Source organism: Agelaius phoeniceus, chromosome Z (assembly GCF_051311805.1).
Source record: "Agelaius phoeniceus isolate bAgePho1 chromosome Z, bAgePho1.hap1, whole genome shotgun sequence".
NCBI lineage: Eukaryota > Metazoa > Chordata > Aves > Passeriformes > Icteridae > Agelaius > Agelaius phoeniceus.
In genome coordinates this window covers 79,058,623-79,085,417 of record NC_135303.1, presented here as the reverse complement: position 1 = coordinate 79,085,417, position 26,795 = coordinate 79,058,623, and the positions used below count along the sequence as shown (strand labels likewise).

The window sequence follows — 26,795 nt, the reverse complement described above, 5'->3', positions numbered from 1 at the left end:
CTGCAGTAAAATTTCAGGAGAAAAGATTTTAAGCATTTGCTTATTGCATCTTCTAGATAACAGTTACAATACAAAAGTACAGATTAGGCAGAGTTTTGTGTAGGTTTCAAAGTAATGTACATCTTTTTTTGCTCAAGTAGCACTAGGATGGAAGTAAAACAAGGATTTAGCATTGCCTTGAGGTGCAAAATTTAACTTGGATTATCTCCCACAGCTTTAACTAGGTTAACCTTCCTAAATCATCGGTGCATCAACAGGAAATTAAATTCATAAATGCACCTTCAGAACAGATCTGGTGCTCTGTTGTTTTTTGCTCTCCTTGTCTTTGCCTTTGAGATCACATGCTTTTAAAAGGCAACTACAGATTTATGCATGGGAAGTGCTGTGTACCCTTCTGTATGCTGTTACTACCATAATGTGCAACTGAGTGCATAAAAATAGGCACATGCATTTGCTTCTGCATCAAACAGTTCATGGCATATTTATTTCCTTTTGCTGGAGGTGAGTCACAACTCTGATCTTTGTGGTGACTTTCATGGGCAGTGGCACATTAAAAGGGTGCCCCCTCAACACCGAACCTTTTGTATTTAATGCCCCTCACACCATTTTTTCTGGTTCCAAACAAGTCTGCTTCAAAAGCCTTTAGCCTGCTTTCTGAATTTAAATTCCACAATGAAAACTCAAGGAAAAGATGTTCACTTTCAACCACCTCCATTAATGAGATTTACAGGAGAGGGATGGATGTGGGCATGTCTGTACTGTGCATCTCTGCCTTGTTTGAAATAGGTTTTCTACTGGAGTCCTGTCTGCATCCTGCCCCTCTGTTTTCTCCTTTCACCTTCCCATGCTTTCATTATGGAATGCTGTGACTTTTTTTTGCAGGAGTCAATGAAGAAGAAATGGAGAACTCTGGAGTACCAGGGTGCCAGATCCTAATCTTGTATTAAGAGAAACAATGTAATTTCCAGCTCTGCATCAAGAATTTTAATTTACTTGTTTTTCATTTATCTTCAGTTATTCTCTAAAGAGTTCAGAGGAACATATTTTAAATTCTGCTCTTTTACTGTAATGAATTAGTAGTCACAAATCAGGGATTAGGGACAATGATCATTTGGTTTCAGCTAAATAAACCAAAATTTCTCACATCCTACCAAAAAGGACACCTCTCAAGCCAAAGCAAGCTTAGTATTAAAAGAATGTGTTTACAAAAGAAGACCTAACTCAGGAGTTATCTGAAGTATGTTACTATTACTATTTTGAACCTCCTAAAAAATCAGCAATGCTATCTCTAATTGCAATAGCATATTCAGATCTGATAGGAATGAACATGTTGTGGTAGGCACCAATTTATGGCAATGCCTCTTGGCTTTCCCCAGAAACTGCAAGGAGATTTAAAAAAAAGTGCTTGACTCTTTCCATCCACTGCCCCAAGCACCACCTTGGTGTCAAGCAGCTGAGCAATTCTTTGGTCTGTTAAAAACTGAGACATGACCGACACTTGGAAGCACGGTCTTGGGCAGAACAAGGCAGGGGGTGAATTTAGTCTCAGCAGGACAGATGCTATTCTCGCACTGCGCTGGACCTGGTGCCCACAAAAACCTTTCTGATTCTGCTCTTCAGATGCCTGAACAGCACTTCCCACAGGAGCACACACAGACTGGATTTACTTTTCTGTAACAGGATTTTACCTCTCTCACAGCATCCAGTTTGCATCTAATAGTTTGGAACTTTTATCAAACAGCTTGCCTCGCTTTATATGAAAGACAACTGCTGCACTAAGAATCGGGCATTTATTTGGATTAGTATATTTGAAGAACTCATGAAAGAACTGTCATGTCTGAAATATTTATTAAACAATTACAACAAAGGAGTCTTGTAGGTGCAGTAACATGACTATTCAAAATCATAACTACTGAGGAGTACTGGTGTATTATTATCTGCGCTATTGGAAGCAATTAGACCTGGGACTTGTCAAAGCATGTCTCAGCTCAGGATGGATTTGCTAATAAAGCATGTCAAACACCAATAGGACCGTGATCAAAGTTTCCTGAACATGGGGAACAGCAGTGGAAGTGGCTGACAATTTCACTGCTGCATGTACACCGTGAATGTGCATACATCAAAGGGCAAACACTCCCCAGAGCTCAGCAAATCAAACCACATTGTCTTAGGTCCCTGGAAAACAGCCTTGAGTGTGCCCACCGTTTGTTACCACGTCACACCTGCGGAGGAAAATCATCTTAAAACACAATAATCCAATCACCACCTGGTGATTGTCTGCCCATTTCCACATTAAAATGGCCATTTGCTACTATTTCTAATTTTAAAAGCTTCATTATAGTTCCTTAAGAACTTTTCTTTCAGCCTTGTATACTTGGACTGCAATTTAGACATAATTTACACAGATATTTGAAAACCACCAATTTTCTTTTTCAGCATTAGCCAAATAAATCATGCTGTGGTATATCAGCATGTATTCTGCAAGACTGACATGCTGCATAATTCACTCATGATTCAGTACTCCAGAATATGGACTACAGTTATACTTTACCTGAGCCTCTGAGAAAAACAAACAAACAAACAAATAAACAAACACCCACACCCCCCTTTAATTCACTAATTAAAGAAAAGGAGATATTTAAGTGACTTCCAATGTGACCAGCTCTATAATGAGGATACATTTTTTTAGTTCCTCTCTTTAAGCTTCGTACAAAGGATCACTGCATTTTAAAATGCAGAAAAATACAGTGGATTGCAGTGAACTAGTTACCTGTTTTTATGAGATAAATTTATGGACATAAGTTGTAATGGAATCAAAATCTCCAAATTCAAACATTTCTATGATAATTTATTGTGTTATAATTAAAAAAAAAACTACCATTATTTTAATATTTGAAAGTCCAATCACACCCCATTTTGGCCTTATATTATTACTATGGAGATGCTTCATCTTTTGTGCACAGTACTATAGTATAGTCTAAATAAGAATACATTGCTTAGTGATTTCTAAAGATAATTACTAAATAAAAGAAAGATATAAAAAAAAGAGAGAAGTTTTAATAGGGAAAATGAGAAGGTCAACAATTAAGAAAGAACACCGAGGTTACCAAATTGCTAATTTTAAAACTGACTTTAAACACACAAAATATTTCTCTACAAAAGTACCTAATTTGTTTACAAGTACCAAACCATTTGGTTTGGGTCAAATTTTCACTCAGACACAATATAAATTATAAATCGAGTAATGGAAGCTTTCCTTCACTTTATTGTGAGAGTACTTTTCTCACAGGAACTGTCACAAAATGCCACTCCTAATGCAGCACTAAGAGGCTTCTCGGAACCCTACACCTGACTCATTAGGCTGTCATGGGTACCACAATGTACCTGCATTCACTATCCCCATGGGAACAACAGAAGTCAAGGACTTCACAAAGGTCTGCTCAGTTCCAGAAACAGCACCATGTAAAGGTGGAGAAGCTTGCAAAAAGAAACTACAAGAAGCTTCTTATGGTCTGGTTGGAAGTTACTGGTGGGGAGCAATATTAAGTGATGCACCTAAATAAATGCATGAAATAATGTATTTGTTACCACTTAGTTTTTACCATTACAATTTAAAAGAAAAAGTAAACTCAATGCTTGGCAGTGATTAAAAAGCAAATCAATATTAGGAATTACTTGCATTATTATAGCATATATCTTGCTGCAGAACTGATGCTTTCACTTCTAAAAGGCTATAGTAGACCCAGGGAAAAATAATGAAAATGGCAAGAAGAATGATCTAGCTTCCATGCAAGAAAGAATTAACATTTAAAAAATATATTTAAGGATGTTATCCCAAAACTATAAAATCATAACTGGCATGCAAAGAGTCAGTAAAAATTGACTGTACTATATCATTTTTGCTACAAGAATTAATGGCCATCTAAACCAAAAAACATTTGGAGCCATTTTCAATTCCAAAAGAAGATGGTGGTTTCTCATGCAGGAGGGGTCAGGTCTGTGCTCTTTGACAAAGGATGGTGTAGCTGCAAAGAGTACTTAGAATTAAAGAATGCAAATAAGGAATTGGAAGAGATGTGTATTAAGGATTACCCAGTACTGAACCTGAAAATACTGAAACCCTTCACCTGAAAATACTGAGAGTCTAGGACAGTCATTAAGGGTCACCATACTTTCCCTGTTCTTGTTCTTTCATGGGCATGCACCCACAGCCACTGCTGGCAAGACTGATGGCTTAAACAAAGGCCAGAGCTGAGTCACTTTGACTTATACTCAGTTACAAGATGGAACTAGCAATGTATATGTATTTCAACTTTTATAACTCAGGTGTTCTTTTAGAATATATTTCTTTAGGAGCATTTGGTTTTTTTAGCTTCTTGTCTGTAGAGTCTCCATTTCATGTAATGACAATTACAAAGAACCCCTTTGGATTAAGGCCTCCTAAGGCCAAAGGATATTCAAGCCTTGTAGAAGGTAAGAATTACAAGTTAAAAAATGTGAAGTTTAATAGCTCAGCCTGCTGAAGAGCTAGAGATGATATTTATATAAGGACAACAAGCTAATTGTTTCTAATCACTGAGTCAAGAAATGAGGGAGAGAGACAGTTAACTGCAATTGCTATTAAAGACAGAATTTATTTCACATGTCAATTGCTGTTAGAAAATGCAGTCTTTTTTCTAAGCTAGTCAGCTATGTTTTCTTTACCGTGAGAGCATGTGTGTGTGGGTGGTGTGTGCAGAGAGAGCCTGATTATTATCTTAGACTTGTTGCAGAACTTGTATGGAGCGACAGATAGGTTGGATGAATCCAACGCTGCATGGCATCAAAGAAGAAATTTAAAATCTGTCATCTCTACCAAAATTCTAACTGCCAGGAGTCTCTTGATTATCCTGTTCTTGAGAAGACTGGACACGTATTCTCAGATAAGTCTAACTGTGGAAATGGGGATATGCTTTCAATTCAAGTGAAATTTCTGAATTTAATGAAAAGAAACCCTTATAGTTTACTTTTGAGAGTACACGATACATACAGAGAGCATGTATGCTTACAAGCAGATATGCACATAGCATATTGCAATTTATGGTTAATTCAGTTTGAGCGTGCAGAGCTGAGAGTATCCAATTAATTACGTTACTGGTGGACTAATACACCCAAATTGTGCAATTAACTAAACAGGGGAGAATATAGAGCTTTTCAGTCTCATAAATGTTGTCTTAGTTCCCAGCCATTGAATGCAATCTCTTTGTTAATACTAGATTATTCTTGAAGGATACAGGTCAGGAACCAGTTGCTTTACTCAACTTTGAAGCACTTAGACAGAGCCTTGTACAGTTTAAAAAGGTTCAGGATTCCTTTTCCCCTTTTTTTAATGAAGCCTTGTTAATTGCCCACAATAAGCATGACTCTATTTCTATTATCCAACCAAGCTAGGCACTCACACACATGCATCAAATCTTTTTTCAGATTTTCATTATTTTAATCATCCAATCCACCATAGTGTTCAGAAGCTCATTAAAATGAACATTCATCCTCTTTTACAAAGTCTTAACCTCTGCTATCAAGGCAGATGATTGTCCTGCTCTGCACTGGTGTGACCTCACCTTAAGTCCTGTGTGCCATTTTGGGTGCCAGAGTACAAAAGGACATTGAACTATTAGTGGAGGGTAACAAGGATGGTGAAGGGCCTTGAGGGGAAGCTGAATAGGAGCAGCTGAAGTCACCTGGTCTGTTCAGCCTGGGGGAGACTGAGGGGAGAGCCCACTGCAGTTACAACCTCCTTGTGAGGGGAAAAGAAGGGGCAGGCACTGATCTCTACTCTGAGTGCCCAGTGACAGGACCCAAGGGAATGGCCTGAAGTTGTGCCAGGGGAGGGTTAGAAAAAGGTTGCCTATTAAAAAAGATTTTTCCCCCAGAGGGTGTTTGGGCACTGGAACAGGCTCCCCAGGGCAGTGGTCACAGCAGCAGCCTGACAGAGCTCAAGAAGTGCTTGAACACTCTCAGGCACAGGGTGTGACTCCTGGGGATGGATGGTGCTGTGAAGGGCCAGGGGTTGGACTCAATGACCCTGAGTCCCTTCCAACTCAGCATATTCTATGATTATATGATTCTATGATTCTATAAGCATATACAGCTTTATTACCAGCATTGATCATGTAAGAATTATTTTTACACTAGATTTTTGCTGCTAATTCTATGTACTTTAGCTATTTTTAATGGTTGAATGATCATATTTATATCATGCATAATTACTTTCTTGCTAAAAAAAACCCCAAAATTTTAAAACATGGACCAAAAAGAAGGTCATCACTCTTAAAGAAAGCATAGCTGTGGAAAATTTCAGCCCATACAGTAAATTTGGATGGCTGAGAACAAGAAGTAGTGAAAACCCTGCAATTTTTTCATAACATTTCATGATGCTATAATTACTCAGCAGTTAGTATAGTTTCTTTTGTTCTGCTTACTCCAAGTGAGGAAATAATGGTTTCAGATTAATGTCTAAACTACTTTTATCAAGCTAACTATGTCCTATGGAGACTCTGAATGTTTACTCTAAATTCCAAGTACAAGCAAATGTAGGATTAATTAAAAAGTCAAGAAATGCACTAAATACTTAGTTTTCAATGATGCAGCCAGGGTATTTTTGCTATTACCTATTATAGCCTTGTGCAGTTAATGGCATGTAACATGGTAAAGCCCATCCAATATATTAATAACTGTGTTCCACCTTTAAAAGCCCCCAATTTATTATCCATTATTTGCATCAAAAAGACACCACCTGCACTACTAAACTGCACATACTGAAGTGGTAGCTAAAACAGAATTTGAAACTAAGCAAAATACCTAAGTGATGTTTTCAGGCCACAGTTGATAAGCTGCCTTGAAAATTTGGACAGATTCATTGAGAAACCTGTTCTGGCACTGCCAGTGGCCAGTTATTATTTTTCTCTTTCTTTTTTTTTGACCTTTCTCTGGAACTCTACTGTGTTGTCAGCAGGGCAATGTGCAACCTGATTGTAGTTATTTTTTTGTTATATAAAAGAGAGAACAAAAAGACCTGCTAAGTATAGCATAACCATAGCAAAATCAGAAGCCACTCCTTCCATGAAATTCTATTATTCTTTCATGTTTTTAGGGGCTCATTAATTTTTGAAATTTTACATGCTTGATTTCTCACCAGAAGTGCTTTTTGTTTTTTATGGTTGACCAAATTTGCCTTTCTGCTTCTAAGCTGTTAGAAAACAAGGAGGGGAAGGGGACAGGGCTAGGGGAGGGAGAGTGGAAGGAAGGAAACAAAAAGGGAGGCAGGAAAAGCTGAAAACACAAGTAATTACGGTGCCACAATTGCAAATTGCTGATAGAAAATTGTATTTTGCAATGGAAGGGTATCAGGCTTTACTTTTGGATAAATGCTTTTCTTAGAAGTAGAAACAGATGAAACTGTTTCTGCTGTCAGTGTCTGTACATGCTTCTGTTCTCTTAACAAAACAGAAGCTCCATACTGGCCAAGATTCATGTTTTTACTCTCACTGTAGTCTAGGGGTGGTTCCCACACTTCTCCTGTCCCACACGGCAGATTCTTGCAGTACATTCTCCTCTTGGCATTTCAAAAGCTACTGAGGGGAGGCACAGTGTAAATAGGCAGTGGCAATGCAGAAGCCAGGGCCCTCTACCTGCACTCCAAAACACTGACTCAAAATATAAAGGAAGGCCTCAGTCTACACCTGTGTGAGGGAATTAAGTAGGTCAAGGATCTGGAACTTAGTCATGGGTTATTAAATTTTTAGAACAACCATGGTTTGGCCTGATTTTGACTTTAGGCATCTAGCAAAGACCAACAATTTTGGGCAGTACTCACCATTACCACTTGGCAGTTTGTAGGAAGGACGCTACGAGACTTTCACAACAGAGGTGTGGATAAACTGTGACTTGGCAAGGCTTTGTTTCTTTATGACTATTTTAAATATGGAACTTGATTGAATTTGGCAATGGATTATGACGTTCTCCCCTCCCAACAAAGTGCAGGATTCAGTAGTACAGAAAATCCATCACAGACAAAGATTCTCTCTTTGCCCTTCAAAACTTGAAAAAAACCCTGACCAACCTTCATCTATCTATCTTTCCAAAAGTATAGATGTCATGCTGTGCTCTGTTGCATGCTATATATATATATATAATACACAGCCATATATACACACACATATGGACATATAATCAGCACCACTCCTCCAAAAGCAGAGGATATTAGAAGCACTGAAAATTGGTAGCACTGAAAATTACACAAGTTTCACACATTAGACTGTTCCACCCTTAATTTTCTTGTTTCTTTTCTCTTTTCACTTTTTATGCTCTCTTCCCTCTGAGTTTTTTAACTTGCTTCTTCTCTGGGTATTTTTCCTCTTCTTTCAGTAGAGGATATCAGCCAACATCCTCGACCAGGTCAGGCATGAGCACAGCCCAACAGAAGACCATCTGATTTCTATTCCCATTAAGAAGCTACTTCTGCTACTGCAAGATCCCACACCAGCAGAGAAAATTCCAACTGCTTTCACACATCACATCACATAACATAGCAAAGCATAACCCCTAAAAAAGAGATTTTTTATATGACTTTTATATATAATATTCCGGCTTCCTCATCTCAAGTAAAGACCACCTTTACCAACGATGCTACTTTAGAAAATGAAAAAAGGCAACCCTCCCTTTGTGGTGACTCTCAGTGGTTTTATCTGTATAGATGTATGGCTGACAAGTAGGGAGAGTAGAAAAAGAATTTCACCCAGGACCATTTTAGTCCAGCTGATCTCTTTTTCAAAAAGTGGCAGAAACGTGAATTTCAGTCAACAATAAGGGGGTGGTTTTACTCTTTGGCAGGATTTTATCCTTTGGCATCCTCATGTGGCAGTGATTGACAGACTGGTCCTGAATAGAGTGTAGATCTTCTTATTTCTTTGTGTCAACCTAGTATAAATTAAATTATCCTGGTCATCCATTGACTATGGTAAAGAAGCTGAAATGCTATAGAAGGTAAAGAGCATTTCATCACAGAAACAGCAAAGATAAGAAGTTTTTTCCTAGCATGAAGAGCTATTCAAATACTTTAATCTTACCTCCCTTAGAGGATCATTGAGCTCATTCAAAATATTTTCTTCATCAAAGATCTTGCCTTGGTAGCGATGCTCATAGTAATCATGGATCTTCTGGCGCATCTCAGCAGGTAACTTGTGGAATGACATGTACTGTTCCACTTGCTTGTACTGTCAGGATAAAAAAAGGAAGGAGAATTAGAAAAAAGCCTCAAATTTTTGCTATCTAGAAGTATCTACAAAATACAAATTCATTCATGTGTCCACTTAAGCTCTACATATTTTATAAAGGTAACAATTTTTTCACATATCAGAAAACTCTCACACAAATATTAATTAATGTAATATTACTCACATGACAGCATATCTACAAATTACAGAAACTACCTTTGGCATCCATATGAATATATAAGTTTTGGAAGCCAAACCCTCATACTTCTCATATGTTTCCTAAATTCCCAGCTGTACAGGAGCTGCAAAAATACACCAACACAATTTTTAGCTCATGCAGTAGACAGGAAAGCTGTACACAGTGTTTAGTCTGTAGCACTGCATTTGGGGAGAGCTGAAGTTGTGAAATTTTAGAAACTGGCTATGCTGTATTGCTAAGCAACATATTAATGTTGTGTATGCTTATGAAGTTAAAACCTGTGGAGAAAATGAAATAGACAACATTCCTCAGGAAGGATGAAGAGAAAGGTAAACTAGAAAAATAGGTGTGGGATCAGGAAACAGAAAATGAGGGAAGAAAAAGATACCAGGATCCAGGAGACCAAGAAGAGCTCACTTCATTTACCCTGTACATTTGGTTTCTTAGTTTTTACTAGTCCTCTGTCCTATATTCTGGGGATTTGCCTTTTTTTGGATAGCATAATTTTCAGAAGATGAAGTCCCAAATCAACATACTCATAGTTGTAGTGTACTAAACTACATAATAATCTAAGACCCACAAAAAGGACAAGTTGTCTAAAGTACAAATGGACCAATCCACCAGAATAAGATTTTTGCTCTTCAGAGCCCCCATCCTTGTCTCAGCTGAAAAGGATAAGGCACTGAGGCAGAGAAGGATAAATCCCTTCTCAGGCTGAAAGGTGAGTTAAAACTTGGCAGAAACTTGATTCACAGATGTAAACAGTCTTAATTTATTTTTTATTAGTTATTTCATGCTTAATTAGGGAATCTAAACTGTTTCCAACGAGAAAACCAATGAAGTCCTAATTAGGATTGGCACCTCTGTAGAACAATTAAGCAAATGTATAATGTACATGCCCTCTTTTGTGAACTGCAGCATCTATCCTTTAACTTATATAATTGAAGACTGTTCTATCCTCTGTAACTGAAATTAGCTTTTGCTTTGCAAAGTGGCAAAAGATTTGATAAGGCCATGTGTACAACATATATTCCAAAAATACAAGGAAAGTAATTCTGCATGGGACTATTTAACAAGGAATATGTTAGAGTGATTTAACCCCTGCACAGCCATTTTGCCCTTCTGCAGTAACAATTCTTCACCCACATCCTTAAGATGTGAGATTTAAATTTGCATACTTGACATTGGTTTCTGATCTGATATGAAGAAATTTATCCATACATTGTGGGTTAAAATCAGACATCATCACTATGGCCCCTAGGACAGAGGCTGCTCCCTCACACAATCTTATTCACACACAATGTGCTTAAGTAACACTAATAATGAATAATCCTTGCTAATAAAAGAAATACATTCATTCTGATGTATATTGCAAGCAAGCTGCAGAAGATTTTTATGCCAGAATGACCTTGAAATAGGGAAAATTCGAGCTACAAGGAAATTGCTTGGGCAGCAATTTCCACCACTGCCTTTCATTAGTGCTGTTATTTGAATGGGGGCTTTCTCCTGCACTAGCAAGCTATTTTCTTTAACAAGATTTATGCTTTCACATGAGACTTTTCGGGAAAAAGAAAAAATAAAACTAGTAGGAAAGTAATGCTTATCACTGGCATGTCTCAAAAGTGTTTTCAAATTAGTAATATATAGAATAATAGGCACAGATGAATATTAGCATCCTTTTCTTTAAAAATCTATGAAGAAGTGAAAAGCCTTCCCCAATTTCCAGAAGTTTTTAATCATCTAATATAATATCAAGATCCCTTCTCATACCTAAATATCTGAGCCTGTGAGTGGGTAGTGTACTATGACTAGCTCTTTAATCAGTATTTTCCTAATGTTTCTCAGTGTGTGATTTTGGCTCATTTTCTATATCATTCACTGTTCTACTACTCCCTTCTTGACGTTCTGTTCACGCGTAGCGTTACCACAAAACTTTTAGCTTGCCCTCTTGTTCAGGAACTGGTATCTTTCATTAACTCAGCAAAAGAAATAATTACTTTTTCAATTCCTCAGAAAAGCAAGTTCATATTGTCAGCCTGCTACATGTTACTGGCAATACTGTGGGTAATCCAGATTAGTTGCCACTGTGGTGTGTCACATGAAAATTGCAAAAAAAACTGTGCTGAAAGGAAGACACAAAGAGAGCAAGATTAATATGGTCTTGTTAATTTTATGTAGTAAACCAGGAATTTGTCTAAATTAATATTGGAGAGTATTTTCTTTGTGGATACAGATATCAAATATCAGTATCAGACCATAGATATCAATAGTGGTTAGAAATAAAGGTATTTTTCACTTTAATGTAATTATACTGTGTTTTATTCCTGGGACTGTCTTTATGCATTACAAAAATGCAAATAGCTTTAAGAGAACTGAAATATGTTCTGGAAGAGATAAAAGATGTAAAAAAGATTTTAAAATTTTCATTAGTGTTTTGAACCCCTTAAAAATATGATAATTCAGTAGCTTCTTGATTTTTCTAAGTATAATTTTAAATCTGAAGTGGAAAAAACTGTCAGTAAAGTTAAATTTTGTTTAAAAACGATCTTTTAATCTTATTTAAAATGGCTGTAACCTATCCACATTTGAAACTACATTTTAATATGTGAGAAAAACAATTTCTTTCTAATGACTCTTCTCATTACACTGCATCCTCTATCTTATCCCCTCTAGACTTAAAATTTTGATTTGCTTGCTTTTTTGTTTTGGGGTGGGATTTTTGCTACGTTTTTGGGGTTTTTTTTCTTGTTTGCTTTGGTTTATTCAGAAAATAAATGCCTTAATCCCACACTTATAAGAACACGTCTGGTGTTTATTACATTTGTGTAAAAAAACTTTCAGAGCCACAGTAAGCCCCCTCAAGACTGACTTCCTTTTTTTTTTTTTTTTCTTTTATGTCTGGCTTTTCATATGACATATGAGAGGCACCAGACTACATTCAAATACAAAAGACTCTGCTACCCCCCTGCTTTTTAATTTCTAATTACCTTTCCATCCTTGCTCCAACAGGCAGCACCTGATTTTCCAGGAAGGACTATTTAATAAGGATGTGTGCACATCTAAAGGGATGTGCCATAACTGTTACAAATATATATTCCTGGTCTTTTCAATGCTATTGAATGGAGTAAGTACTGTGTTGCAGACCACTCTACAACTATATATTTTTTTAAATGAATATTGAGTTGTCTCTCCTAAAATGGCTATGTATATTAATGAGATTTATATATTGCACTGTCATAATTTCAGTAATTTATGTATGTTTTCTATTCATCACTGAAATGAAAATGCCAATACATGCCACAAAATTGCTGAAATAGGTAACAGCTAAGTGGATTTCAAAGTTTCAAAGTAACATTCCACATATTTTAATGCAAACCACCACCCAGTAGTATTTGAATCTTGCTGTTTCAGATATAATTTTATTCATGGTCTCTCTGTACGTAGCAAAATTCTGCTACTGGACTCCTCCAGCAAAAGGTGAAGAGTATGACATGAGTTATATAGGGTCCATAATAGAATGGGTTAAGAAAGTGCAGTTATCTTAAAATAATAGGTATGGAAAAAGGCAAAGGAGAAGGACATACTGTGCATAACAATTTGCAACTGAGGCAGGGAAAATATTTTAACAATATAATGTTAAATCATAATACAAAAAAAAAATCCCAGTGAAACCAGTAGAACAGAAACCTGAATGTTGATCTTTCATAAGATATTTTAGCATATATGTTGAGCCTACCAGATCCTTTCTTCACAAATTTTCGTAACTAACTAGTTGAATTGACTTTTTAGCTGAAAAATTTCTCGGAGTCCTAATAATCTTTACAGCTCAGCATGCTGTCCTTGATACAATAAATTACATAAATATTTGAAAGACATGAATAGCATCAGTTGAAAAACATGAAACTAATTACCTTCATGTGCCTGGAACTGCTCCCACCTAAACTATCTGAATACTTTTCAAGCACAGGTGCCAAAGTCAGATTTTTTCAAAATGTCAACACTCAGCAACTTCCAAACTGGCTATTTTTTCAAAGAACCTAGGTCTGTGGACCATCAGTTAAAAGTCCAGCTTGAACAACAGGCCTTTTGCACTTCTTACAATAATTTTGTCCTTGGCAATAGAGCCTCGCTTTTAAGAAAGTTTCCAACAAAAAACTAAGCAACTATAAATAGCATTTTATAGAGACTTATAGCCAGTGAAATATATTTATAGCCAGCTGTATCTTTACAAATACAAAGTTTAATGAAATGTGGTGAAAAAAAATCCTATATACTGATTGCAAAGGTAAAAGAAAGCAAAGATCATTCGTGAAATCCTTCTACTGAATCAAGGAAGTTCTGTCCCACAATTTAGATGCAACAAATCCACCAGTAGTCTTAAAATGGTTTGAAGATACTTGCATATCATCTATGAAGGAAGAATCCACACAGCATTAAAATATGCAGAAGATTTAACTCACTGAAAAGGAGTAGAAAGATAAGAGGAGGAATTTGATTAAGATGAATCCTTTCTAAGTAACAAACATGCTATTTCAAGAAGCTCAGTGGTCATATATAGTTCTGAACCTTATTTTAAATTTTAGTCTAAATATATTCAGATGCAGTTTAAATCAACTAATGTTAGTACAAAATCATCTAGCAGTTTCAAAAGATTCTGTCTCTTGGTATATCTCTCTGGAGTGTTTATAGTGAATTGTGCCTCTTCCCAGCCTCATGCAGGTAGTTGATTCTGCTTTTTGTTCAGATCACAGCATTTTTGTTTAGAACTGGCTCTCTTCTCTTTCAACTGTTCTAGCTTGGGTTCATTTCTATCCAACTGCAATTACTATAATAGTACATAATACTTTAGAAGTATCACAAATTTGTAGTTCAGACTGATTTCTTTCCCATCTATTGCAAAACCAAGACACATTGAAAATGTTGTTTGCAGCCATTTTATGAGCAGCTTCAGCACTCAGATTTCTCATTTTCTCCTTGCCACTTACAGTTGCTGTTCTCTTCATCTCCCAGTTTGTAACAGCAGCTTGTACTAGTACCTGAGTCCCTATATTTTGAGTTTCTGAATTTCATCTTATTACTATTACTTGATCTCTTAAAACTCAGTTCATTCTATTTTGATCTTTCTGCAATACTAGCATCTGAAGCTTTATACCACCCTAACCAACCTTTATACCTACCAAACCATTGCTTAGCACAAGCCTTGTGGGAATATCATGCCTTTAGGTATTTTTCTACCACACAATCACAAATCAATTAGGTTGGAAAAGACCTCTGGGATCATCAATTCCAAACTGTGACTAAACACTACAATGTCAACCACACCATGGCACTGAGTGCCAAATCCTGAAACACCTCCAGGGAAAGTGACTCCACCACTTCCTTGGGCACCAGCCCATTTCAATGTTTTATCATCTCTTCTATGAAAAAATTTCTCTCTAAAGTCTAACCTGAGACTCCCTTGGGAAAGGTTGAGACTATGTCCTCTCAGTCCAGCTTGGTATCTCAAAAACTTGCAATTGGGCCAAAATAACCAAACTGGGGTGTAGACTGGCAGTAGCAGATGTGACAGCAAAGAAAATTGCTGTCCTTCACCAGATTTGCTCATGAGAGAAGAATGAGGTCTATATAGCCTAAAGCAAATCAGTTTTGTGTAGGTGACATGTTAGGATCTACATGGCAAATATCTACACAGAAGAGATGCCAGAAACATGCTGTATGTCCCAATATATAAATGCACATAAGAAGTTTTTAGTTCTGATTAAACCCAGAATTCAGCTGACTGACAGTTACCAAGCATTTCAAAAACCAGCTGACCTTAATAGCAAGCATGGAATAAAATGGACAACTAAATACTTTTATAGTGTTCAAATAGCTTTTTAGTGGTAGCTTGTTTCTATAAACACAGTTTAAAACATTAAAAAACTATTTTCCAGTATTTTTTAATCCCTATGAAAGCTCACTGGCTTTACACCTCAGAAATTATTGATATCAAAGTCCTTTTTCTCTCTGCTATTGTGCTGTAAGGCCTTGAAACAAACTGAAGGAACAGAGGAGCTTTGACTCACCTCTTGTCCTTCACTTTGTTGAGCTCAAGGTTTTGTTTTCGGATTACAGATTTTTATTTACATTTCAGTGAAGAAAAGGGAGAAAATCTTTCTGATTTTCATACAGACTGAGGGGAAGATGGAGGAAGAGGCCCAGGAAATTGTTTCAAAACATATGAACACCCAGTTTAACAATTTGCATATACATGGAGTTTTAGGCCCCTCCTTTCTCTGCAGGAGTTACCAAGCGGAAGAATTTTGAAGAAAAGAGGGAAGGTTCAACAGGGATCCTGTGATACAGAACAGGAGGGATAGCATTTGCAACAACTGTATAGCCAAATGCAGCGTTATATTGAAGCTACCCAAAACAAAATGCAAAATGGTGTAAGGTAAAAAAACATTTTGTTGGGGGTTTTGCTGCAGACTTTTTGTTTGTTTATTTGTTTTTTAATGGAAAAATAACTTTCTTGAAGTGTATAAAAGCTAATGGTTTTCATGGAAAATTTTGCTTTGTGGAAAGTATGCTTGTTATTCAAAATATCTGCCTCCCTTTCAAGCCGCAGTGATGCTCAGCCCTGGAGATAGCACGAGCTGTATGGAAGGGACAGAACTGAACGATGACCACACATTTGCAAATTGCAGAAGGGGAGAAGCTTTGTCATATTAAAGGCATGAGAGGTTTTCTTCCTCTCTCTCAAAATTGTTCTAATGCATGGTGGGCTTGGAAAGCGAACAATCAGGGCATTACACAAACTAAGAAATATTCAGGAAGCTTCAACTTCTAGCCAAACATTAAGCGCATAAAAATAATATTCTGGTTTACAATTTACAGTAATGTCTACTACACCTACATTTTGTATTCAGCTGAGTGTTGACTTTTCACTCAAATTACATTGAGGAAGAAATTTTTAAAATATACAAGCAAGTTTCATCTGATCAAAAATTCACAGGCAATTAACTTTTAAGCATTTTATCTAGACTTCATTTGTTGAAATTTTTTTTCTGCACAGAAGGATAACTGCAAGTGCAATGAGTGATTACTGAAAAATTATAAAGGAGAACAGTTTTTTCATATGAAAAAGAAGTAATATCACTTTTTAAAAACAATCTTTCAGCAAAGTATACTTTTTATGAACACAGGTAAAAGATTTGCAAAATACTGTACAAAGATCCCAGAATGAAATAATTTCCATTTAAAGATACTATTCTGAAATAAAATGTGCACTTTAAGAGCAGCTAGTTTGCTAAAACACTTTATAAATTACTTCAATTAAATTCTACTCTATTATGCAATGCTATTTAAATAGTACATAAAAATTACCTTGTTACCCCCAAAAAGAATGTGTCATTTCATACAGTACATATCCCCCTTTCTATGGTATCTTTCTCTCTCATATAAAATAGTGAATTAATTTGCTTTTTCACTCAATCCTTTGAAAAGGCAGATAATAGATTTTTTACAATCTTTTATCTCAAGCCAGTATTCAATAGTGCCGACTACCTAGCTCAGTGGGCAGTTGGATGTCTGAATATGACATGATATTGCTTCAGTGTGCTAAACAAATAATCTAATCTGTATAAGTAAAAGTAATGTCTAGGGAAAAAATCCCTGAGGTTTCTTCCAGGAAGAATTTAAATAATGTTAGACAATCATAGACACCAGGCTATCATTTTCTCCATCTGCAGGAACTTCCAATCTAACATTATAAGTGGGTTTTATGTTAAAATAATTTTAAAGGACATTAAGTTGTAGATTAATGGGAAAGGAATGAGAATTGTATAGCTAATATTTATTAATGGCTACTTAACAAATTTTCAATTTTTCTTGTCACATTTATTGTGAGACCCTAGTATTTTTCTCTTCTTTAACTCCTTAACTTGTCATCAGCTACAAGCCCTATTCCTGACACATAGTGGTGTAAATGAGGTAAAACTGGTATTCCTGCTCAAAAAAGATGGGACACCCATATTTCCAGCCCTGCCAGTGTTTGACTATGGGAATCTGAGCAGGGCATGTAGCCACTGCAGGATGGTTACAGGCTTCCTCTCTGTCTGATACTGCAAACCATGCTATTTAGTCAGCCTGATATCTGTCATCTGACTCTGCATTGTCAGCAGAGTCCAAACCAGTTTGTGTGCCTTGACTCAGGTAAACACAGTAACAGACTGGGTCTGCTGCTCTCTATTAGCTATGCTGATCACTCTAGCCCTGGAGCTCAGCTACCAGCAGCCAGAATAAAGTGGAGAGTATAATCACTGACCATCTCTCTTCTACCATAAGGAAATCCTGCCTCACTAACGAGGATTCCTTATTACTGCAAGGACCTCACTTTATGTAAACACAAGGACCTACTGCCCTTGGGTTAGAATCAGAATCATTTTTAGATTACTGGGGGACAGAAAGGAGAGAAAGGCCAACACCTTCCCAAGCTAGAAGGATTTCTGAATACTCCTGAAGTGTTTAAGCTCAATGTCTGTTCAATTTCCTCTGCCATTTAAAAGCATGATCTTCAGTAGCTGCTAGTATGCATTTCCTATTTGGAGTGCTCATTCTCTCCCATAGAACAGTTTTTTCACCTGTACAGAAGTGCACTTCTTCATTCTGTCCTAATATTAAAAATAATCTCTTTAGGCTACTGCTTCATATGTGCTAGAGAGCTTCAGCCAGTTTTCAGGCACTTGGCCATTGCTCTCCAATGGAAATTCAACCAGGAATCAGGGAACACAGCTGTGCCCATTGCAAGGGTTACTCTAAGTCTGGTGTTTGTATAGTTCATTCTTTTATACTCCTTTTTGTCCTTTCTTTGACTGGTATTATTAGGAATGCAAGTTGAAATATCTCCATGCTTCAAATGGGGAGAAGACTCCAATTTCTGTCCCTCTCTTGCATGTTTCCCCAGCCACACTGGAAAAACAAGCAATTTCCATTTCAGAAGCACCCCCTGGTTATGCGTGGTCCTCTGGCATGCCACGGCTATTCATGAGCCAGCTGAATTTTTAACCTGACCACCAAGGCACCAAAGGACACTCTCTAACCAAATACTTGGTCAGACCTGAAGTTAGCACTGACTTTAACTCACAGGATGATTACCTGTGATGATAACTCAAAAATGAGTAAGGCCAGATGGCTCTTAAATGACCGGAGATCTGTGTTCAGAATAGACATTAAGCAGGGCACATGGCAGTCAAATATTTGGTTTTCATATTTTGGTAGTGGCAAAGTAATAAGCTCACCTGTCCATCTTACAGTCACTGAAAGCTGAATTTATCAGGGCTCAAGAGATATTTCTACAATCTGCTTTCTTTACTGCTACTTTACTTAACATACAGATATTTGCACATAAAGAAAAAAACAGTTTATAATCAAACACAGATCAAAATAAAATTTAAGTATTTCTACTGCATGGCATGTTAATGGTAAGTTCAATTTTATAATTCTTTATCATGAGATGGAACAGAAGTGATTTGTTTAGCCTAAAAGCTATCATCTGTTTACCATCTATTTTTCACTAATTACCCCCCAAAGAGTACTGTTGCTTACAAGAATGCTTTAAACTGTCATTTTACTTACAAGCAGTAATTAAACATTTCCTTTCAGTTGCCACAAAATACACAATCTCTTATTATTGTTCCTTTCAATTAGTGTAATTGAGAAATTAATTAAGTTATAGGGAGATTTCTGAATAGGATTTGTTTTCTTAGACCGTTCTTTATCTTTCACAAATTTGCTTTTTACTGCTTTAAAAAGGGGAGTGAAACAGCATGAAAACCAGGATCGGTTCCTCTCTTCACAGAGGCAATGACAGGACTCTGATTTAATGAAACAACAATCAGAGCCCCAAGGCATAAGAAGAAAAACATCCCTCCTCTGTGCTACTCTTGGTGAAAATGTATCAAGTCTAAGGCAAGAGGATTTTCTTTCTTAACGAGAAAGATACTGTTAAGATGACAACTTATTTAAAAATATCAGATATGCTGTAATGGCCTCCTTAGAGTTGCCAGTTTTAACATGAAATTTAATACCTCTCCTGTCATCTTGTACAATAATTTTCCTTATCTTTTAAACAAGTTGAGTTTCTTTTTCTTTTTTTTTTTCTTCCCCTTTTTTGAATTTACTTGGCCAGTAAGAAAGAATATACATTCAAGTTAAGTGCCTGGAGAGGAGGAGCAGGAGACAAAAGGAGTTATTCCCCTGACAAGCAGTCTAGGGAAGCAAAAGGGATCAGCCCATCTCTGCTGGGTCACTTCTTCAGTTCTGGGCATGAGCAGGACTTTGTGCAGCTCCAGGATCCACGATGGGGACATCTGGACCTGGGCATTGAATGCACACTGGTCAATCACCTATTTCCTTCTTGATGTAAGGTTTTTGGAGACTTGTGCTAATTCTGTTTATCAGAAGCCCTGGTTTCCTCTGGCATGGTGGCATGGGCTTCACCTCAAACCACCATCCTGCTGCACAGAAGCATTGCATAATGCTAAATTCTGCGTGTCCCACAATGCCTTTAGCTAAACTGGCATGCTTAGTTGGGAGCATCTCACCCACAGGAAATCCAGTTATTTCAAGAAGCAAATTGAAGTAGCAATTTAGAAAAGTAATATAGAAAAATGTTTAATTAGGTTGAAATTATGTAACTTTGTATCTATTGTTTAATAGTTGCAATGAAAAGAAGAAAGTAAGTTTTATTAACAGTGTAATTGTTACATCTGCTTGGTGTTGTGCCAACAGCTATGCTACCAGCAGCACCAGCACACACAAGACAGGAACACTGGCACAATACAGCTGCTGATCCTGGTAATTTTGTCTCTGATAAAACTTAATTATGGCTTCCCAGTTTCTTTTGTATTAATTAGAGAAAAATGCCAATTCATCAAAAAGACCTTTCTTTTTTAATGCACCCATTTTCACATTTTTCACTTCCATGTCAAGATATTTGCAGGCCAGTAAGTTTATCTTACATGGGAAGGTGTGTTCAAAGCTAAAGGGAGAAACAAAGAGATTCTTCAGTAAGTAAAGTTGCTCTGTTAAAGGATGTATTGCTTTTCTTGACCTCTGATCAGAGACCCAAAACTGGCTTTCCCTCATTTCACAGAAATGTCTTAATGATGGGGAAATGGTTCTTCTAGGCTGGGCAGGGCATCTCCCAGTGTCTTTTCTACTTGTCTATTACATGTGTATCAGAAAAAGACAGAAACTGCTCTTGTCCTTTGTTGGGATAAAAAAATTGATGTAGATGATCACATTTCACCATGCTTTTCCAAGAATGCATAATCACTTATATAAAATTAGGGTGCTGGGAAGCACAAAGAGTCATCCCATGCAGATGCTACTCATGGGGAAGAAAAGCCTACACAGGGCCATTGGCTGCAATTCATCCACCTCCCTGCAGGCATTTCACATGTAAACACCTGAGACAATGTCAGACAAATGCAGTACTAAGATTTTTTAAGACCCATAGGAGCTTAAAGGAGACCAGACAACCTCTGCTCTGAACAGGTAACCTCATTAATACTATCATTACTTTACAAACTATTGTTTAATATCTGCAGTATGAAACCTTGCATATTTTATTTGAGAATACAGGTAGATACTCCAGCATGACATAAAGAGCCCTTCCACTTAAAAATGAGACTTGAAGACTACAACTTATTTTTAGATAATCTAAGACTCTGTTTTGAACTGTTCAGGTCTCCAGTGTCACCTAGAAGACTGAGTTTCACACTCAGTATCACATAATATTCATGCATTCTTCACCAATACCTGCAGCCATCTTGACAAAATGCTCTTCATCTTCACATTCACAGCTCTTTTGTTTTATTTCTTCTTCTAAACTACCCATAATCTTCTTTTTCTTACCTTACATTTTTATAGTCTTGAAGTACTCACACTTCAGAGACATCCTCAGAGAAATAAATTTATGGCATCTGAAGGCTTCTCTGATAAACGACAGCCATGGCAGGAAAGTAATATTCCAAGCAACCTTTTGTACTCTCCTGAAAAGCATCATTATAGACCTGATGGTTCCAGAGGAATGACTGAGCAACAGGATGTATTCTCTTACATTCCAGAATTATGGAACTTATTCACTAGGTACAGGAAAAAAAACCCTTCAATTTTTAATGACTTAAAGATAATTTTTTAATTAGAATAAAAATGAGGTATATATGAGAACTACAGGCTCTATCAGGAATGGAAAAGCCAATGAAACATTCTGCAAAGAACAAATTTTAAGGCAATTTATAGCTTTCTTCAAAGAAATAGACTAATGATTCCTGTAATAGTTCTGGTTATGAAGACATAGTTCAATGCATTGACCACTTGATCATCCAAATGCATCAAATCTTACATAAAGAGTCGATCTTACTTTTTATTCTCCAAAACAATGCAGAAAGTTCTTAGTAATAGCGGATTGCTTCCCAAATATCTATGGAGATTTAAGTCTCAAATTAATGTTGATTCTGTACTTCTGTGCTGATCATTTCTGCAGAAACATTAGGGAAGTCTTTTATTCAGTATAGCTGGGTTCATTCAAAAGTGAAGTCACAGAGCTGTAACTCTTAAAGAAAAAGAACTGAGCTTCTGTGAAATAATACCTTTATTTTCTTTTCCATCTTTTTTCAGAACAAGAAGGAGAAATAGAGAGTGCTTTGAGGAAATGGGCAAAACACCTGTAAGGTGCTATGGAAAAAAAACATGAAAAGAGTAAAAGGCTAATAAAGGGTCCTTAAACAATTCTACGAACAATTCTAAAGACCTAAGGATTCCTCATAGTTTCTTCCACTTAAAGAAATATGGTTTATGAAATGCAGATTTATTTCTTCCCATCTTAAATATTTTAGAACCACTCAACTCAGCACCTGAAATTTTAGGAAAATTTGCCTTAGAGTTGAATAAAGGATCCTTTATTTCCAGAGCAAGAGAAGCAATTTGCACTCCAGTACCACTGGCTGTGATTATGACAGTCTGCCATGTGTACTGTTGTTCAGGCCCAATGGATAATTCACTTTTATTCTGAGCTAGTCCCCCAAACACCATTACCAGCACCGACAATGGTGTCTCATGGAAAGGCTGCAGTGCAGGACCCCTGCTGAAGCTGAGAAGGCACCTGCATAGCCCTGGCAAGGAGGACTCTTCCTGGTAGGCAATGCAAAACACTTGGTTTTGTTAAAAAAATTGGTTTTGAAAAGAGCCTTTTTTTTTTGTTCAGTTTTTAAAGCATGAAATAGATAAATAAAAGATCACCTTTTCATTATTCCAGAGATATTTGATGTAGACCACAAGGGAAACCTTGCAAAGAGAACAGCAGTGCACCCCCAATAGAGAAAGCTACACCTGGGCTATGTGAAAACCACAGGTAACGAGGTGCTGAGGCAAGAAAAACCTTTTCATTTGCGTTTTGTTTTTAAACTGAATCTGAATCAAGACCTGGAAGAACTCAGAATGTCTTACCAATAAATCAATAAATTTTGAAGCTGTACAGACTATGAAATTTTGAGTAATCATAATCAAATATAGCACAAGGGTCTGCAATGCTAATTCCTGAAATGGAATATTGCTTCCACTAAAACTTCAGTGTAACATAAGAACCTCACTACAGATAACAACTACCTAACAATTAGGTGGTAACCTAACAATTTTAAGGTAGCAACCACTTCAGGTAGAAGCTGGCACTTCCTTCTGTTTTTCACAGCACAAATTGATGGCTAAAACAAAAGCTCTCTCTGCCACCCAGGAAGAGTATATTAGAAATAGCATATAATGTAAGTTATAGTGTAAAATGTTGTTTTGAGAAATTTTCTGCCTTTAGCCCTGGTGTGCTGCAGAAATCCAGGCTAACATTCTGAGGAGCTGCCTTCAGCTGCTGCAGACAGAGACAGCTCATTTTCTCAGCCTGCCTGATTGATCCCTCCTCTGCTCAGAACTGTACTGCAAATTTAAAAGCCACATGCAATGGCGCTTACACCTAAATTAATGGATATACCACAGCACAGTGCTTTCATTATTCATTTTCCCCCCTTTCTTCTCCTTTTTCACATTATTCTATGTAGTTACATCACTGGGCCCTCCCCAGGAAGCTCTAACTTTCTTGATGTTAAGTGATTCTGAATCATTTGGAAAATGAAAGCTTTCTTTTCCTGGCATGGAAGGCATGGTGCAAGGTTTAGATGAATGCCCTGTCTTCTCCAAACCACACAAAACAGACTGGTTTTGTGGAGGGTTTTGAGGAAGAAGAGGACAAATGGTCTCTGCCAGATGCAGAGACTGCCTTAGAAAGAGACATGGGGACTGGGGGCAGTGCTGGTAGACTGAGAAACTATGAAGGAAAATAAAGCTGAAGTATAACCAAGGAAGAGCTAAGGTTTATATCTGTTCCAAAAAATATCGTGTTTTGGTACTATTTTGCAAGGTTATACTGTTCTCCATCTTAAATCATAAACTTTTGCAGATTAAGAGCCTGTTTTTTAAATATTTTGCAAACAAATCTAAACCACAATCTTTCAGCAATAAAAAAAAAAGTATCTTTTCATTTACTGAGTTACATATACTGTTGATTTTACTGTGCTATCATTTTTCACGCAGAGTTACTTTCTGACTGTTATAGCTTTGTTTTGAAATCAATGGACCAATGTAGTTCATCAGAGTTTTAAATCTCTTTTTTCCATTTTTACACCAGATTTCAGATTTTTTTCCTAGCAACACTGCTTAAAGAGTAAATACTGCTCATGCCTTACAGCTGCACCTGATGGAGCAGGGATTATCAGATGTTATCTTGTCTCTGCTCATGCAACCCAAAACTTCCCACCTGGCTGAACTCGGTAATGTGATATAGTAATCCAGGTAATCATTCCATTGATCATCCTCACTTCAGTTCTCTTCTTTTATTTGCACTGTCCACACACAGAAGCTGCTGCTCAAAGTGAGGGGATATGCAGCTGGAAATAGAAGGTTCATCTCTATCTCTTTGCCAAAAATTCAGAGTGTGTGTCAAATGACTTCCTAAATTCTTTCAGATGACATCATGTACTGCCCAATGAGAGGTTCTTGCTTAGCCATCAACAAATCCCTCAATACAAGCTCCTCTGTTAACCACAGTTCTTCTCTAAAACAAGTCAACATCCTCTACCCCCGGTGCAGTCCCTGTTGTTTCTTTCATCCTTACTTCCTCTCACATATTCTTTGGCTCCTGCCATTTCAAACTGGTTTTCCTTGCAGGCATACCATAGGAAAAAGCCAGACATGCCTTTCCACTATCTCTGTTACACTGACAGTCATCTTCTGAGGCTCTCTGCCTCAGTTTTCATTTGAGTCATCCTTTTGGGTTGCCTCTGGTGTCAGTGGTACTCCTGGCTAAGGTGGGGCCACGTCCATCCTCTGATGCTGCCTGATGATGCCCAAACTTGGGCTGAACAACATCAGACAGTGTGCAGGAATAAAGCAGCAACACAGACAGATGGACTCTTCAGCCAGGTGATCACCCACCTCTCTTACTTACATTCCCTACTAAATCAGGGGAAGCAAAGGCCTATGCCTTAAAAAATGTTGAAAAATTAAAAAGGATTGGGAGGTATCTTGCAATAGGGGAATTAACTCCATAAATTCTAGTTACCAGCTCCTTCATATGCATAACAAGAAACACCCGAAGACTTCACTTTTCATTTTAAAAAATTCTCAGTGTTTTCCTCAAAACTTTATAAAATTACTTTTACATATACATCAAATTCTGACCAACAAATATTTTGTCTAGAAGGAGATTGTATAGATATCTTTCTGAAAATTACAGTTTCCTAACCCAAACCTGTGAAAACATAGCACTGTGAATTTTTATTCTAAAAGCCCTTTTATTATGCTTAAGTAACTAGCATTTAGAAAAATGTTTTCTGAAGGTTTTTTTTTTCCTTTGGTAGCATAAGATGTAAAAGGCAGGTCTAGTGTATTTTATGAAAACAAATGGAGTTAAAAGCATTCTACTTCTATGTTTATTACTGCTTGTCCTTTCTAATAAATTTTCTTGAATTAGTGTTACAATATTTTTTCAAGGTTAATAACCACTTGGATTAAACTGTTAATTTATCACACAAAAAAATACAAAAGGGTTTTTAAAACACTCATTTGAAGGGAAAATGCTTTGGTTATTCTGCTATCCTCTGCACTCCAAAGCATTTATAAATACTGCATGTCTTATTTATACAAATTATTTTCTTCTCAAAGTATACATGCGTTAATTTCTCAAATATTGAGAAACAGGGTGAGGTTGGGAAAGAACTACGATGTACAAGTCAATATAAAAATAATCAATCCTTCTTTCTTCCCTTTTTCCCTAACAAAGTAAAGGAAAAAACCACATAATCTTTCACAGAAAGGATTATTTTCTCACTCCTAATATTATATTAGATAATATTGACTTTGATTTCCTTCTATCCATCTACAGGACATAAGCACAGTTATCCTAGTGCAACTTGGATAATTGCTACCTGCTATAGCTATCTGGTGTGAATCACAGTTTTCTCTTGCTAAATTTGTAACTCGTGCTGTGTTTGAACAGAAAGTTTGAAGCCCAAAACTTAGTTCCTTGTTTCTTGTTTCTCTCTTTTTTTTAAAAAAATCTATTTAGTGTGGGAACCTATGGTAATTACTGTGGAAAGAAAGCAGATTGTGTGTAAAATCTGACTCTAGAATAACTTCATGCCTTCACAGCTAATTTTATATAGTCATCATGAACATGGTTGCAATTGTAATGAGCTTGCTCTGCAGTTTCATATGGAAAACTGCTAGAAACCTAATCCATAATGCAAGACAGCAGAACACTTTATAGGTAAATTACCCACAACACAGCAATAAATCAAAGACAGTCCCATCTGTCATTTTAGAAGCAGTGGGAGTCTATTACACTTTGGCACAGGTATGATGCAGCCGGGTGGAGAGCGCTTGGCTTGCACAGAACCTGCTGCCGGCAGGGACCAAGCGCCTTCTCAGAGGAAAGGCAAAAACCACCAGCCCGATTTCCCCAGCAAGAATGGGGTAATGAGAAGGTGGAACAATAATGAAGTACCAGGACAAAAGAGGAGAGCAGTCTAGGGAGAATGTTCTGACTAATTTGTATTTCTCTCCAAAGTCTTGCTCTCAAACTAAACATCATATTCAGTTCAACTTGAGAGAAAAAAAAATTGTAGATTTTTTTAATGTTGTATCATTAAAGGTGAGTAATTTCTGATTTTTGATTGGGAGAGGGAAAGTATTTTGTTCCCTTACTTTTTGCAATGCCATCTATCATTCTTTCCTGTTTCAAAAATTGTGAAGAC

At 36.9% G+C, this 26,795-nt stretch overlaps 1 protein-coding gene across 1 annotated transcript in view; it reads right to left on the bottom strand.

Annotated features, from left to right (window-relative positions):
• HCN1 (hyperpolarization activated cyclic nucleotide gated potassium channel 1) overlaps positions 1 to 26,795 on the bottom strand; it is a 194,873-nt gene that overhangs the window by 34,917 nt on the left and 133,161 nt on the right. The window contains exon 5 of the mRNA XM_054652160.2: positions 9,108 to 9,254. Coding sequence (XP_054508135.2) covers positions 9,108 to 9,254 — 147 coding nt within the window. The remainder of the gene's footprint in view (positions 1 to 9,107; positions 9,255 to 26,795) is intronic.